The sequence below is a fragment of the Macaca thibetana genome, chromosome 14 (assembly GCF_024542745.1).
Source record: "Macaca thibetana thibetana isolate TM-01 chromosome 14, ASM2454274v1, whole genome shotgun sequence".
In the NCBI taxonomy this organism is placed as follows: Eukaryota; Metazoa; Chordata; class Mammalia; order Primates; family Cercopithecidae; genus Macaca; species Macaca thibetana.
Genome location: NC_065591.1, coordinates 29501085 through 29518839, shown reverse-complemented (window position 1 = coordinate 29518839; position 17755 = coordinate 29501085). Strand labels below are relative to the sequence as shown.

Sequence of the window (17755 nt, the reverse complement as noted above, 5' to 3'; positions counted from 1 at the left end):
ATTTAAATCACCTTTCTGGCTGCAGCTGTGCTTTACAGGCTTTCACCCTGGCAGTCTCCCTTTACCTCAGTCACGCTCAACCCCACATTGCCCTCAGTTCCAACCTTATACCACTCCCAGCACCCTGCCCAAAACACACACGTGCACATCCCCATTCTCCAGTTTCACAGAACTCAAGGTTCCTTGAACAAGACATTTTTAGAAACTTGCCTTTGCTCTTGCTAGTTCAGTGTCCTTCCCACTTTTCTCTGTTGTCATCCTGGGAAAATACTATTTATCCCTCAAAGTGGCAATATCAATGTTACCTTCTGCATGTGAAGCTTTTCCCACCTTCTCCAGCAGAGGCAGTGTTCATAACTTCCCTGTTGATTCTCATATTATTCTGTTTATGTCTTTGGTATTGTTCATAACACATTTACTAATAGTTCATTTTCTTTCTGCCTGTTTCTCGTACTCCTGATTCGAAAATCCTAGAAGGTTAGAGCATTATGGGTGATTGTTTTTCCTTAGTTAGCATATACATAGTAGCTTCTTAATGAATCTTACTGAATTGTTACTGATACTGATAAATAGCCTTTATTAAATACATCCTGTGTCACAGACACTGTGTTTGATGATTATAAGCATTATTGCATTTAATCCTCATACTTATCCTATGATACAGAGACAGTTATTACCTCATTTTACAAATTAGGAAATTGAAGTTAAGAAAGGCAAAATAACAAGAGTAGGCTAATACAGCAGTAAAGTGACAGGGTTAAGACTTGAACCCAGAACATCTGACTTGAGAGCTCATTCTGCCTTATACCAGTAGGAACCATTTATTCATTCATTCATTCGTTCTCCAAGGAGTACAACCAGAATGTACATTCTCTATTAAGACTACCCCTGAATGGCTAAAAAGAAGGATATAAAAGATATGCTGACACTAAAAGGATGAGTGAGGTCCCTTGGGAAAGGCTTGAGAGTTATTTGAAAAATCTCATTTGATCACAAAAGGAAGCTCAAAGGAATCTGCTGTGATCACTTCTGATAAAGTTAGGTTGAGAGAATGCCATACCTGGAAAAATAATGTTCACACATTGTTTCTGAGAAGTGGACAAGAAAAAGAGAAGAGCCATTGTTTGGTGGAAGAATGATACGGATCATCAAATGCCAGAACTAACCACTTACAGAGGAGAAGACCAAAGTCCAGATTAATTAATGTTTGCCCAAGGACACATAACTAATAAGTAACAGAGCTTGGACTAGAATCCCAATTTCCTGAGTCCCAGTTCAATGCCCTTTATACCACAGTGTTCTTTACATTAGAATTGCAGTGTTCATGTTTGATGAAAAATGCTAGAACAAGGCAGAAATGAGTCTTTGAAGGAAACAGCTTGATGCTTTTGGAACTGGCTAGCTTTTGCCTAAGACCTGCCTCTATTTTGGGTTTCTCACTTTGCTAAGAACTAAATACTGCCAGCCATACAAATAAAAAGGCAAGGCTATTATTTAGGCCTCCTAGGTCTGTGCATTCATTTCTCTGCTCTGCTTGTCAGGGCAAATTATCAGTTCATCTCCACTGGGCAGTTTGAACATAGGATTATATTAGCTCTTGTCTTATACTTTAGATGTCTGTTGGTTTGTCTCTGTTACAATAAATGTATAGTACATGCATTCAGGTTGGGAGAGGGGAGGGAAAAGAAGGAAATCTGACTCTCTCTGTAACAACAGTGATTTCTAATACTGTTTCTTTCTGTTTGTCTTTCAGGGCGATGAGGAAGGACCCAGGTAAGATCACATTATTGTTGCTTGTCTTTTCTCATAATTGAAGTAGAGTGACATTTGTGGCCTTTAGTGCTCCATGAAATATGGACAGCCAAGGAATAGCACAGAAAAGGGATCTCTATCTTAAGCCTAGGATTTGAAGATCTTGTTTTGTAAGACTCCCATCTTCCTCTCATCTGTGTCATTTGCTGCCTGTAACTTTCAGATAAAGGTAGACTTTAAGGTATATAATGACAGTAACTTTGCTGTATTCTTTTGTACATTCAGAATACCTTGTTAAGAAGAATAGGCACTACATTTAAATGGTAATGTAGTATCATTATGGTAATGGTAATGGTATCAGGTGGACTGACTAGATAAATTTTTGTAGTGTTCTTTCTTGATTGGAATTGGATTGATTTTTTTAATGGCCTGTAGATCTAGTATTCTTTATTTCTGACCTATAATATCTTTGTGTCTGACCCAAGACACCTATATGATGAATCCTAGGGTACAGGTATACAAAACTTTGTTTAGGAAAAAAATGTTCTTTGTGCTTCTGTATTGCCACAGTTAAATACAGTGCATTTTATTATTGTCTCAGCCTTGCAGTGAACCTGGACTGTGGTTTACTTAACCTTCCTGTCATTCTCCTTAAGCAGTGAAAACAGACTCCAGGAAAAGCTACAACTGTGTCATCAACACATTTGAGGCATATTTGTACAAAGTAAAATGCAATGTCCACATGGGTCCCATCTGTCACATAGAATCAAGGGTTGTTAAGGCTGGGAAGTATCAGAATAGTCATCCAGGCCACTGCTATTCAAACTGTATTTTTAGCAGAAGCACCCTTTTTTCTTTTTTTTTTTTTTTTTTTTTTTTTTGAGACGGAGTCTCACTCTGTCGCCCATGCTGGAGTGCAGTGGCCGGATCTCAGCTCACTGCAAGCTCCGCCTCCCGGGTTCACGCCATTCTCCTGCCTCAGCCTCCCGAGTAGCTGGGACTACAGGCGCCCGCCACCTCGCCTGGCTAGATTTTTGTATTTTTTAGTAGAGACGGGGTTTCACCGTGTTAGCCAGGATAGTCTCGATCTCCTGACCTCGTGATCCACCCGTCTCGGCCTCCCAAAGTGCTGGGATTACAGGCTTGAGCCACCGCGCCCGGCCAGCACCCTTTTTTCAAGTGGACTTTAAGCAGAACCTCAATGTGTGAAAAACAATTTTTTTCTGGTTAAAGTTGGGGCAGTATTCATTGAACCTTCTCTCTTCATCACAATATACCCTGAGGAGCTTCTGCAGAGACCTAGGGTTCCTCAGAACTCAGTTTGAAAATCACTATCAAGTCCCTCATTAAAAGAAGCTAAATGAATTGTCAAAGGTTACCTTACTGGAATCAGGATTTGACCCTTCTTTGTTGTTTTGTTTGTTTGTGTGTTTGCTTTTTACAAACCAACAAAAACAGTTTCCTCTCTTTTTTTGTTTTCCCTCCCCATATCCTGAGCCTCTTTCTTAGCACCAAATGTTGTCCCACATCTGCATCTCTTGGTGTGTTCTTCCCTTGGAAATTATAGTTTTTAACATCTGCTCTGGAACAACAAGATCTTGTCTGTCTCCTTGTCTGCTATGGCTAAAGCCACAGGCACCCAACTTTAAAAGACATAGGCACCTTGCTTTAAACCTACAGGGTTTCAGGGAACCACTTCAGACTCCATCTTTCAACCATTCTCAGGAACAGGCTCTTCTGTGTTGTGGTACTTTTCCTTCCTTCCTCACTCTTCACTCCCTTCCTTTTGCTCATTTAACGTGTATTCGTGACCTACCGTGTGTCTGGCACTGTGCTACATCCTGAATATATCATGGTGACTAAAGCAGGCATAGTTCCTACTCTCGTAGATCCTAAGTGTAGTGGAAGAGGCGAACATGTAACTGGGCAATTATACCGTAGGGAATGTGTTCTGATAAGTTTAGGCTATTTTAGGAAGGGCTCCTAAGTTAGTCTTGGAGGATAAGGGGAGGCTTACCAGAAAAGGGTTTATATAAACAGAGATCTGAAAGGTTGGAGCAGGGGTTGGTTGTTCTAGGTAAACAAATTGTGTGCCAGTTCCAGACAAGAGAGGAGTGGAAGAAAGACAACAGAGCCCAGATCATTTAGGGCCTTGTAGACCTTCTTAAGGCATTTGAGCACTATACTGAAGGCAATGGGAAGCTGTTAAAGAATTTTAAACAGGAATTAATGAACAGATTTGCATTTTAGAAGTGTTTCCTACCTACGGAATGGAAAATGAATTGGAGGTGGACCAAGATCCTGGGAGACTTCCAGGCACAGTGACGCACATCTATAATTCCAGCTACTCAGAAGGCTGAGGTGGGAAGATTGCTTGAACCCAAGAGTTCAAGAGCAGCCTGGGCAACATTATGAGACTCTGTCTCTAAAAATACGTAAATAAAAAATAAATGTTAAAAATTGAGGCCGGGCACAGTGGCTCATGCCTGTAGTCCCAGGACTTTAGGAGGCGTGACAGGTGGATCACCTGAGGTCAGGAATTTGAGACCAGCCTGACCAACATGGTGAAACCCTATCTTTACCAAAAATACAAAAATTAGCCAGGCATGGTGGTGCACACCTGTAATCCCAGCTACTCGGGAGGCTAAGGCAGGAGAATTGCCTGAACCTGGGAGGCAGAGGTTGCAGTGAGCCAGGATCGTGCCATTGCATTCCAGCCTGGGCAACAAGAGCCAGACTCAAAAACCCAAAAAATTGAAAAATAAGAAAAGAGCCTGGGAGACTAGTTAGACTAGGTTATCAGTGATGGGAGCCTAAATCAATATCTTCTAGTTATTGGTTAGGTTTTTATCATTTTGCACAGACCTTTGGTTTAGATGCACTTTAACCTATCTCCTTGGCCCTCCACCTTTTCTCTCAAGATTAGCTCTAACTCCTTAAAATCCAGTCCAGTCAGAGCCCTAGACTTACTTTCCCAGAAAAAGAGTTCAAACAAGACCATGATAAAGAAAATACCTTGGCAGAGGTAATGTGCAGGCTCCACAGGATAGCAGTGGCATTTGTGTCTTGGGAGAGCTGGATTAGGATGAACACACTCATCTTTATAGTCACATGCCAGAGGCACATTGATTAGAAGAATACAGGGACCGTATGAAGATATTAACTCCCTTTAAATATACTGTTCAGTGTGAGATTCTGGCTTTAGAGTTTAATTGCGGATACCTTTGTATCATTTTGACAAGATAATGGAAAGGCATAGAGTTTCTTTACTTGCAACCAAGATATCAGGCCATCTCCTTCGAGCCAGGCTGCTATGGAGGTCTCAGCAAGGAGTTCACTGGACTAGGACTTGACAGACACTTTTTGGTATAATAAGTACTTGAAGTACATGTTCTGATTTGTCAGAAAGAAGAAGGAGTCGTCAAATTTTCTTTTTTAACCTTTAAATTTCTATTTGTTGGTGCAATTCACTTTATTTGTATTGAGCTACCATTTGGCTCAATTTATTCTGATTAACCCTTCAGGGCAAATTGCCTTTGATCTGAATTTTTCTCATTTATGATATATACTTTATCATTTCAACAAGCCAAATATAGTTTTGTTCCAAAGCCTTCTATATTGCTGACAGTACTAAATGAGAATTTGATGTATAAGGAAGGCAGAAAGGAAGTGTGGGAGTCCCTACACAAGGGATGGATGAGAAATGAAGCCGGAGACACTGAGTTCCAGTTCTGCTTGGATCATTATGCCTGTGTCTCCTTTGCTAGTGTTCTTTTCACACAGCCACTTCTCCACTGTCTACATGAAGTCCAGAGAGAATTAGATTCTAACTAGTCTCCATGGTGGAAGGAAAAAAGAAATTCCTGTCCTATGGAAACATATTTGTCTATAATGGATCTTCCTCCCTTTCTACTAGCTGGAGTGTCTTGCCTTTTTTCCTTTTTCTGTTTTGATTTCCCAAGCTGTTTGATATGAGGGGACCAAATGTTGTGCTTTTAGTCATGTCTGTTCCTTGCCCTGAATTTCATTGTGCAGTTATTCTGCTAATTTACCACAATCATAATCGTAGCTACATTTATTGACAGTTCATTATGTCCAAAGTGCTTTATATATATTTTAATTCAATCTGCATGCAAACCTCATGATGTAGTTATTAGCCCACTTGTCAAATGAAGAAATTAATGCTTTGAGAGATTAATTTGCCTTAGATCACATGGCTAGTAAGTGGCAGAACTATGACTTGAATCTAGTCTGGCTTCAGAGCTTAACCACCAGGTGCTCTCAGCCACCATTTGGACTGTCTTCAAAATGGCAGCATGCTTCTCTCTGTGACCCTATACAAAAGCCAAGAGGATTCACACACAGTCCTCAGAATATCACTTTGGTCTCGTTCCTCTAACCTGGGAGTTCTTCCGTTGCTTTGACATTGAATTGCTGTGGCCCCTGTTTTCTGCAGGTTGCTTCCCCTTCTCAGCCTCTGTCATTATAAAGGTAATGTCTTTGTCTCATTCTCACACAGTATCCTCTGAGGGTTAGAAAAAGGGGTGCTCCCTGGGGAGCAGCGAACTAAGCCTGCCTTTGACTCCACAGAATAGCTGCCTGTTGCCTCTCAAACTGGTATGTTACTCCTCAGATCCATGATACGCAGTCATATAGCTGTCAAGAATTCTTGGAGGACATGGAGAAACAAAAGTCTTAATATATAGAACATGTGTATTAACTGTTGTGGAGTCATCGTTTAAAAGAGTGTCTTTGACTTTGGGAGACTGAAGTGGGCGGATCACGAGGTCAGGAGATCGAGACCATCCTGGCCAACATGGTAAAACCCTGTCTCTATGAAAAATACAAAAATTAGCTGGGCGTGGTGGCGTGTGCCTGTAATCCCAGCTACTTGGGAGGCTGAGGCAGGAGACTCACTTGAGCCAGGGAGTCAGAGGTTGCAGTGAGCCGAGATCGTGCCACTGCAATCCAGCCTGGCGACAGAGCGAAACTCCGTCTGAAAAAAAAAAAAAAAAAAAAGAGTGCCTTTAAAGACCAGAGTGATTTTTTTTTTTCCCTAAGCAGAAAAGCAATTTACACTTTTGGCAGCAATTTTCTGTCTTTGTGCTATTATGAGAGATTTTGTGTTCACTCCCTCACAGATTGACTCCTTCTCTACTCCTGCTGGAGCCTGCTGAGAAGTAATATATATCCTAGGAGAGGGGGTGGCAATGGGATCTGTTGGCGTAAAAGCTATTGTGTAGTGGGAGGAAGTCAGAGAGGGAAAAGACCCTTAAACTCTTGTGCTTAGAGGAGAAGGAGGAAGATCAGGATTAGATTTTGATTTGCTATTGAGGTTTTCTGTAATTTTTTTTAACCTAAGAGGAAAATGGCTTTTTAATAGTAACAGCCACACTTGGAACTTCTGTAGAATTTTTCATCTTCAAAGCTGGCTGTTATTCAGGCAAAAAGCTCCTGCTGAGATCAGTGTGAATCTGACCCATACTGATTCTGTGATCAAACAGGAAGCGTATTCTGAAGGAGTAGGAGCCGAAGGAGAGTCAGCAGACTTAGCTTCTATTTGTGTTTCTGTCTGTGACTGTGTGACCTTGGGCAAGTCATTTAACCTCCTTGTACTCTATTTTTAGTTTTCTGTAAATACTATCCTCACCCCTCTCCACTCTTCCTCCACCTAGTTTTGGGGCCATCCTTGGGAGAAGGAATACAAGTCTTTTATCAAATATGGAGTGGAAACAACCTGCATACAGATTCTATAATTTGGTGTATTTTTTTTTCTCAATTTTGTTTCTTAAAAATTATCTTGGGTCTGTATTCTAGGTACTCTTTTTGCCCCTCTAAATGAATAACCATATGTTCTTAGATATGGCATTTCTCTTTCTGTTTAGGTTGGAGAGATAAAAGAAGACTAAGTTAGTGATACGCTTACGTTTCTTTTGTCTTCTGATTGCAAATTTGTAGTTTGGTTGTTGCATTGTCTTCATTGCAGGAAGTCTGTCTGAAAGCTGAAGAAAATGGCTGTGATACTTGTGACATGGAATGGAGCTATCAGGGCTGCTTATTATGCAGAGTGGGGCGCCAATATTTTAAGCTGGCCTTCAGCTTACAGAGTCTCTTAATTGTCACATTTGCCTGTTACGGAACCTGAGCTGACCTTATTTTTCCGTGTTGATAAGGATTGTTTATCCCTTACTTAAGTCAGGTGAAAGTTGAAGCCACACTATGCATTGTGCTGCCTGTCTATACCCAAAGCATACCTCCTTGCTAAAATAATTGATTCAGAAATTTGCCTGTAAGAGTCACAACTTTATTTTGTGCATGTTAGTATATTAACCAGAGATTCCATTCACAGCTGGAAGATTCAGCTGAAGTGCTTCTAGCTTATTGCATCTGCCTCCAACTGGAAATGTTGACTAGAAGCAGCCTATGTTTTTAACATACATCTACCTACTTCATAATGCTAAGAAAAAAGGTTCCAAGAGGAAGGGGCATTGATGTCATTTTGCATGCTATTGTTTAACTCTAATCAACTTGTTTGCCATCCAGTACAGTAGGTATGATGCTTGGCAGGCTAACCTTATTTATATATTTGGCCTCAGAACTTAATCAGGATAACATTTCCCACTAGGAGCTCTATTCGCTAACCTCTCAAACAAGAAAGATTGCAGAGGAATTATTTCTTTCAACAGACATCTTAGAGCGCCTAATGCCAGGACTTCTGCTAGGCCTCAGGGATATGAAGATGACTAAGACTTTGTTCCTGCATTTAAAGATCTCAAAATCTAGTTTGAAAGAGAGCTAAATAAACCATTTTAATTTTATTTATTTGTTTATTTATTTATTTATTGAAACAGGGACTTGCTCTGTCGCCTAGGCTAGAGTGTAATAGTACAATCACAGCTCACTGCAGCCTCAACCTCCCTGGCTTAAGCGATCCTCCCAACTCAGCCTCCCACCCCCATCAGCGAGTAGCTGGGAGAATAGGTTCATGCCACCATGCCTGGCTAAATTTTTTATTTTTTGTAGAGATGAGGCCTCACTTTGTTCCCCAGGCTGGTTTTGAACTACTGGGGTCAAGTGATCCTCCTGCTTCAGCCTCCCAAAGTGCTGAGAATATAGGAATGAGCCACCACATCTAGCCAACAATTTAAATTTTATATTTAAGTGCAGTATAATAATTATTATGATAAATTATAAAGAAGCATTGAGTGCCAGCTATATGTGAGGAAGTATTTTAAACATTTACATATATTATCTACTTCTCACAACAGTCCTAATAAATGGTTAATATATTATTTTTATTTCTCATTTGAATGAAAAAACTGAGTCGCAGAGAAGTTATATACTCATGAGGTCACACAGCTAAAAAGTGGTAGAGCCAGCATTCAGACTCAAGTAGTCTGACTCCAGACTGCAAGCTCTTAACTACTGCAGTATAATGATTCTCTGAAAAAATGCTGGTTGTAGAGTAAGTTCCAACTAACTCAGGATAAAGAATCAGAAAATATAGTGTTTCTTCTGGACCTTGACAAATGGATAGGTCTAGGCTTCTTCAGATGGAAAAAACAGGAAAGCAGTCTAAGCAAAGAGGTAAGTATAAAGGCTCAAGGAGTGAAAACACATGTGCTGTGTGGGGAATGGTGAATAACTGCATGACTGGCCCAGGGCAGGAGACGAGACTAGAAGGTGGGTTGAGTCCAGCTTGTAAAGGGTGAGGTGTACCATGTTGAGACACCAAAAGTTGTTACTGTTTTCTGTTACACTTTATCTCTTGATTACAGCATTGCCCCCTTATAGAAGAAATGGACAGACTTCTGAATCTTGCAGGTTTCTTCCTCTAGTAACATCTTATGATTTGTTATGGGTAAATTGCTTTCTTTACATTTTTGTTTCCCCATAAAAATCTCACATCTTATTATACTTAAAGGACAAATATGTTTAGAAGCATTTAAAGTATTCCCCTTTTGGGCTTTGTTCTTTTAGATGGAAAACTAAGCAACCGAGGTAAAGTAGTTGTAGAAGGGAATTGTCTATTTGATTTGTGTCAGTTTTGATAGCTTCTGCCTTCCTCTAATTTATTCTTTCTTTTCTTTTCTTTCCAACAACACCACGTTTATTACATAAAAGACTGATATTCTGTTCCATCATTGTCATCATCACTAATGTTCGTGACCCACTAAAATGATTTCCCATCTCATCAGTGGGTTATAATCCATGGTTTGAAAAACACTGGAGCACATTTTATGCTAATCTGCCATGGATACAGGGTTACCACTGTCCATGATATCTTGGCGTGAACTAGAAAAAGGTGCCCCTTCCTCAAGATGTCTAATTTCCATCTGCCAAAAAATTGTCATAATGTGCTGACTTTGTTACAGTAAAATACTGTCATATGCCAGATAATGGTTAAAAATAAGTAAAACTTGATGTCAACATTATGAATGGTGTCCCCAATAAATAATTACGTTGTAAGCACCCTATGCACAACTGTACATATTTGCCCTGGTGGACACTAAACCAGATGACAAAACAGATTGGAGTTGTTTGTTCAATGGATTATCTCAGAGTACCTGTATATCAGGGATTTGTGACAGCTGTTTTGCCTTCTTAGGGCCTTCTGCTCATTTCCCAATTAGAATAGCCAGATAAAATACAGAACACCCATTTTAACTGGAATTTATATAAACAACAAAAAAATTAGTATAAGTATGTGCTACACAATATTTGGAAGACACTCATGCTAAAAAAAATTCATTATATATTTCAGAATTGCTAAAAGAGCATTATCTTAAATGTCCTTAACACAAAAAATAAGTATGTGAAGTCATGGATGTATTAACTAGCTTAACTAATGTAATTGTTCCACAATATTTACATATATCAAAAGATCAATTATATCCTATAAATATATACAATTATTATTTGTCAGTAACATTAAAAATTAAATATTTAAAAACATTCACTGTTATCTGAAATTTAAATTTAACTGGGCACCCTGTATTTTTTTTTTTATTTATTTCTTCAATGTTTAAGTTCAGGGGTACGTGTGCAGGATGTGCAGGTTTGTTACATAGGTAAACATTTGCCATGCCGGTTTGCTGCACACATGGTCCTATCACTTAGATATTAAGCCCAGCATCCATTAGCTGTTCTTCCTGATGCTCTTCTTCCTCCCACCGCCAACCCTCTGACAGGCCCCAGTTTGTGGTGTTCCCCCCATGGGTCCATGTGTTCTCATCATTCAGCTAGCACTTATAAGTGAGAATGTGCAGTGTTTGGTTTTCTGTTCCTATGTGAGTTTCCTGAGGATAACAGCTTCCAACTCCTTCCATGCCCCTGAAAAGGACATGATCTCATTTCTTTCTGTGGCTACATACTATTCCATGGTGTATATGTACTACATTTTCTTTATCCAGTCTATCATTGATGGGCATTTGGGTTGATTCCATGTCTTTACTATTGTGAAGATGGCTGCAATGAATATATGCATGCATGTATCTTTAAAATAGAATGATTTATATTCCTTTGGGTATATACCCAATAATGGGATTGCTGGGTCAAATGGTATTTCTGGTTCTAGGTCTTTGAGGAATCACCACACTGTCTTCCACAGTGGTTGAAGTAATTTACACTCCCACCAACAGGTTTTTTTCTACACCTTGCCAGAATCTGTTATTCTGGCTGGCGTCAGATGGTATCTCATTGTAATTTTGATTTGCTTTTACTTTAATGATCAGTGATGTTGAGCTTTTTTATGTTTGTTGGCTGCATGTATGTCTTCTTTGGAAAAGTGCGTATTCATGCCCACTTTTGAATGGGGTTGTTTGTTTTTTTTCTTGTAAATTTGTTTAAGTTCCATGTAGACTCTAGATATTAGGCCTTTGTCAGATGGATAGATTGGAAAAATTTCCTCCCATCTTCCTCTAATTTAAAGTCAGGTTTGGAAAGCACAGCAAGTCCTCACTTAACATCGTTCATAGGTGCTTGGAAACAGCAGCTTTAAGTGAAATGATGCATAACAAAACCAATTTTACCATAGACTAGTTGATATAAATAAGAGTTAATAAAGATTTAAGAAAGATTAATAAAACAAGCAAGGTAATTATTTACCCCATTATTACAGTTCAGAGTCATGTGTGGCTGGAGCAGCTCAGGGCAGAAGGTGGAAACCTGCCCTGGCCAGGATGCCATTTCCTTGCAGGCTGCCCTCACACCCACATTCACTCAGACTATGACAATTTAGACACACCTGTTCACCTAAGGTGTACATCTTTGAGATGTGATTGGAAACCAGAGTACCTGGAGAAAACCCACGCAGACATGGGGAGAAAGTACAAACTCCACACACAGTGGCCCGGGCTGGGAATCTGCCCCCCTCCCCACTTCCGTTTTTCCCCTCATCAACATTATTAAAAAAAATGTTGAATGAAATGACTCTATTCAAGGACCTGCTGTAGTTTAGTTCCTTCTAAATTAATGGAGAAAAGCAGTATTAAAGCACCATCTTCCAAATAGATTTAAGGATTTAGAGGTTTTCCTTAAAAGGTAATCTAACAATTAAGTTGATGTGAAGGAATGCCACATTGGTCCCTGAGTTAGATCCAATGCTGAGGAATCTAGCTGCAGCCTAATTATCTTCTTCCTTATTTGTCTTCATAGCTATTTTGGACTAGCACTAAGCAGAGTGGAATTTAGGAAGTCACACAACTTCAGTCTGTGTTTTAAGAATAACTAAATTTGATGTCCTTGGTTATGCCTCCCTCACCTGTGGACAGCCACAGCAAAATTGTTGTTGGTGGTGTCTTTTTCATTTTAGGAGAAACCTGCTGGTCTTGAGTATCTTGTCACATTTTTTCCCAGTGAGAGGCAGGCAAGAGGTCAGTGATTCCATTTTCCCAACAGCTTCCAAGGGTCCTTCCTTTTTTTTTTTTTTTTTTTTTTTTTGGAGCTCTGTGTCACCGAATTGTAGTCACCTCTTTATCCAGAAGCTGAAACAGCAGGTGTCTGTAACTCATGCTGGCAGCTCATGCTGGTTGAGTTTTTTGTTTGTTTATTTTCTTTCCAAGATGATGTGAAGTTCAGAGTCGATGAGTGCAGATTTTCTTAAAATTAGAACTGCAGGGAGGTGGCTTCAGAACTTTAAGAAAGGTAGCCAAAGGCTGCGTTAAAACTGGAGTACCCTAAATGGTGAGGTTTTACCATGAGGCAAATTCATGTGCCTATACTTGTTTGGACCCAGGACCTAAATATGAGTGGTTGCAGGTTCATAAAATACATACTTTCTTGTCTATAAGCAGGGGGTTCCGCGAAGAAAAACATTTTCTTATAAAAATGCCTCATTCCTTCTTAGCACCACTACCAGTTGTTCCCTGTAGGTTTGCAATGTGGTTTGTAAAATGGAAAAGCATTTTGTTTTCTTGGTGAGTACATGTCTTACCCTCTGGTTTCATCATTTCTATTTAGAAATTGAGCATGAGAAAAACAGTGCAAAGAGGGAGGAGCTGACAGAGTTGCAGCAAAAGCAGAGAAAGAGGCATTTCTTAGCTGCTAGATGCATCTTGGTCTGGATACTTTGGGACAGCTGCCATTTTCTCCCACCTGTACAGGTATTATTGTCTCTCATACAAGGACTAGTTAAAACTCACTAAGCTGCCAACTTTTCCCTAACTTTCAGGATTGTCCAGGGTTAATAGTTATCCAGCAATAATACCTGCCTATGTATCGAACATTAAGTAGGAGCTAGATCTACATATATAATTTCAAAGTTTTGAAACAACTCCATGAGGACAGGTATTCTAATCCCATTTTTGTTTGTGTATGTGAAGACATTGATGTTATAAGAAGTTAAGTGACTAAGCCGTGATCACACAGTTAGAAAGTGACTCAACCAGGATTAGAACCCAGATCTATCAGGATTAAAATTCTGTGCTTCTAACTATTATACTGTACTGCCTTTGTCAGAAGATGGAAGATTGAGATCTTCCAACCTCATGGTCAGGAAAAAGTAAAGCTGATGGATGGAATTATTTGCCTACAGGGATTTGGTAGTTTTATGAGAACATTTTTTCATTTTCTTTTTGAATGTCAACAAGCAGTTTGTCTGAGAAGAAAGTTGAGGTGGGGCTTGCCAGGAAAGTGCCTAAGGTGGAATGAACAGAAACTTCTCTCCCCAGACAGGTAAACACTAGTTTACTCACTGGCTTTTGTGAAGCCAGCAACTGCCATTGCCTCTTCTGAAAGAGCCACTGTTCACCAAGTGGCAGGTGCAGGCCAACTGTTACCATGGCAACAGCAGGAGAGGCAAGCAGTTTAATTCCAGAACTGATAATTAACTGGGGGGTATGGTGTGGGGTGGGGAGAAAAATGGGGGGATAATTGCTGCAGAAGGGAAAACTTAGCAATTACCAGCAAGTTGCATAAATGAAAAGGCCAGGCACAGATGCTCCAGCCCAGCATGCTCCTAGCTTTCAGCACTCATTCCCTCAGGTTAGGAATTTTTGATACACTAAAGTGAAGGGTTGAATCCCTAGCCAACCAAGTCTTTTTAAGGAATCACCTGAGGAAAGAAGATTGTCACGTAGGCTGTGAAAAGAAATACAGGGGGCCAGATGAATGACTACCCGAAATTATACCACTCACCCAGAAACAACCCAGAAATGCTATCTAAACTCTGCAGGAAGGATTCATACTTGGTGATAAAATAGGACCCATAAAGCATACTTGTGGGTGTCTACTTCTTTGGGTTGAATAGGGGAAACTGGCTTATTAGAAAATAAAAGGAGGACTCAAGGAAGTGATGAATTTGTTTAGGTACTTAATCATCATAGCTATTAGTCCATCAGCCCTTCAGAGACTGTGTTAATGAAAGTAGCCAGCACTCACATGAATGATTATCTATCTCATTTAATCCTCAAAACAATTTAGGAAGAAGATGCTATTAATATTCTCATAACAGACTCAGAGATGTTCAGTACCTTGACCAAGGTCATAGAGCTAGTAAGTTGATGTACTGAATCTTATCCTATTGGGTTGTATTTTAAAAATAGAACCTATACTTTTCTATAGAGAAATCATGGTCCCAGTCTACAAAATCAGACTTCAGCATATATAAAAAATTTATAATAAAAAGGAAAATATTTTTTCTAGCAAAATAAGGTTAACTGCAAAATAAAATATCCTGAATGAGCAATATTGGAGAATATCCTTTTCTTTTGAGATCTATCAGGCTCATAGCTCAAGATTAGCCCTATGTCCCAAGCCCTGATCAGGTGAATAATGCGAGTCATGATTTTTTCCTAACTTGGTTCTGTGGCTCAGCTGGGTTAAAGCTCAGAAGAAGAGGAGACTTGTTGACATTAAACAATGCAGAGACTGTCCAAAGCTCATCTAAATGATCTGTTAGAACCAAACTTCCATGATGTATGTATTTTTCATGGGAAAAATACCATAATGTACAGCAAGACTTCCGTGTATTCCTTGGTGTGTGTATGCGTATGTTAGAGAGAGAGAGAGAGAAAGAGAGAGACAAAAACAGATATTTTACTTTGAAACAGTGAGTCACAGTTGGAGGAGAAACATGGCATTCATTCAGCAGAGTTTAGAGCACCTGCTTCATTCTAGCGTTGTCTTTCGTGCTAGGGATATAACTGTAGAGAAAACATTCAGAGTCCCAGCCTTCAAAGAACTTATGCTATAGAATCTTAAGAAAAGGTAAAGGAAGGTAAGTGATGTGTAATTTAAAGACACATTTTTAAGGACTCATTAATCCTTTCAAAATCTATTAAAGAAAATAAAACTTAGTCTTTCTGGCTGGTAGGAAGGTACACAAAAGATAGAATAAGAATAAGAGAGCAGTAGAGGCTGGGTGCTACAGCTCACTCCTGTAATCCCAGCACTTTGAGAGGCCTAGGCGGGTGAATTGCTTGAGGCCAGGAATTCCAGACCAGCCTGACCAACATGGCAAAACTCCGTCTCTACTAAAAATACAAAAATTAGCCAGGCATGGTTGCACACACCTATAATCCCAGCTACTAAGGAGGCTGAGGCACCATAATTACTTGAACCGGGAGGTGAAGGTTGCAGTGAGCCGAGATCGTGCCAGTGCACTCCAGCCTGGGCAAGGAAGCAAAACTCTGTCTCAAAACAAACAAACAGAGCAGTAGAGGTTGATAATCACTATTTAAAAATGTGAGCTTACTCTTGATTTTCCAGAGGTTTGACAAACTAATAAGTTAATATTGCCTTTGCAAGGGAAAAAAATTAATATCAAAATTTGGGAGCTCAACTGACACAGTAATTATGCTGGAAAATGTAATTTTGCCTCCATAATAGAGATGGGATTATTTCAAGAAGATCTCATTAATGTGCTGTTCATCAACAAAAAGCAGTGTAACCTTTCTTTTATTAGATTAATGCAGGGTCGTGATGCAAAAGGCTGTTGGAATAATTCTCACTCCTTTGTTCTCAAAGAAAATAAATTAAGTACCGTCTTAAAGTCTAGATACGGAAATTAAAATCATTGAAGACAGAAAAACAGTGTGACCACTCATTCCAAAATCTCCATGAGCCTTCTGTCATTTCTATACAATTCATTCCTTTATCCATTTATGAAACAAATTTGATCAAGTGTCTACTATGTGCTAGGTAGTGCTAGATGTTGGAGCTATAGTAGAAACCGAAACCAAATGCAGTCCTTGTTTTCATGGCGCTTACCACATGGTGAATGGTCTCTCCACATTTCAGGGGCATATATTTATTCTGTGTCTGCTCAACTCACATTAAAAGATCAGCAACCTACTAAAACATGCATGTCACTTGTAGCTGTAAATGGAAATCTCCCAATGCAGGGCTTTCTAGATATATTAGACTAAATACTATTTTAGTTGTTACTCTTCTAAACTAGGGTTCCATGGTCCAATAAGTTTGGCAAAGGCCACCCTCTTGGAGTTCCACAAGTATCATGATGTGATAAAGACTTTGAGCATCCTCGTGATAATGAAATATGTTTACTTTGTTTAACCTGACATTCCCAAACTTATTGACTGTAAGACTCTTTTAACCCCTATCACATAAATGTTCTTTAGAAGCTGTGTTCCTCAAGATATACTATGATGCATGCCGCTTTTTTTCCACTAGGTGTTGGGACTTGTTGCTAATGACTGACATGCAGAAAGAGGGTATAAAAAAATGTAGAGTCATTTCCTTTGTTGAAATCATCTCTTCACCGTACTTTGGGACTTTGGGACTTCTAGAACATTTCTCTGCTATTATTCGTGTAATCTGTTTGTACGGCAGTTAAAAGTGTAGCTATCAGGGGTAGAGAAAATGAAGGTAATACATATTCCTGGGAAAAGGAGGCCCAGAGAGGGCTGCTCAGATTTTTTTAAAAATTGCCATTAAAAAAAAAAACAAAACAAAACTTGGATGTACATAATTCCATATAAAAAATGCCACCATAAATAAGTTTTGTGTTCTTTTCATCTTAATTGATTTTTTTCCCAATTTTTAATAATAACAAAGCAGTGGTACCACTGTAAAACAAGCATCCAGCACATTGCCTAGCACAGAGTAGACACTCAAATCTTGGTTAAATGAATAAATGAATCAGGCAGTGACAAGGAACATTACTAAGTATAAAGCAATGCAGAACAATTACGTTTTTCCGGTTTTAACTCATTGCATAAAGTGGGCCAATCCTTTTATGTCTTGATAGTGCGTCTTACATCTAAAAGCTAATACATGTTTATCATATGTTGGGAAGAACCAAGAAAACATTTTGCAAACCCTTAAGTACTCCATCTAAGGAATAGTAATTTTTTTTCACCAATGATGATGGAATTGCTTTAACTTTCAATGTGTGGGAAATTTCTCTAATATGGCCAGGCGATGCCAAATGGATTATAAACTAGGATCACAGTATTCTGACTAAAGGCCAAGAGAAAAGGGCAGTGAGACCAGGATATCAGGCTTTCATTAGAACCTCGCTGTCTCAATTTTCTCATCAGTC

At 39.3% G+C, this 17755-nt stretch overlaps 1 protein-coding gene across 1 annotated transcript in view; it reads left to right on the top strand.

The window, feature by feature from the left end:
• Positions 1-17755, top strand: part of TRIM44 (tripartite motif containing 44) — a 134097-nt gene that overhangs the window by 67782 nt on the left and 48560 nt on the right. The window contains exon 4 of the mRNA XM_050759447.1: positions 1754-1773. Within this exon, the coding sequence (XP_050615404.1) occupies positions 1754-1773 (20 nt within the window). The remainder of the gene's footprint in view (positions 1-1753; positions 1774-17755) is intronic.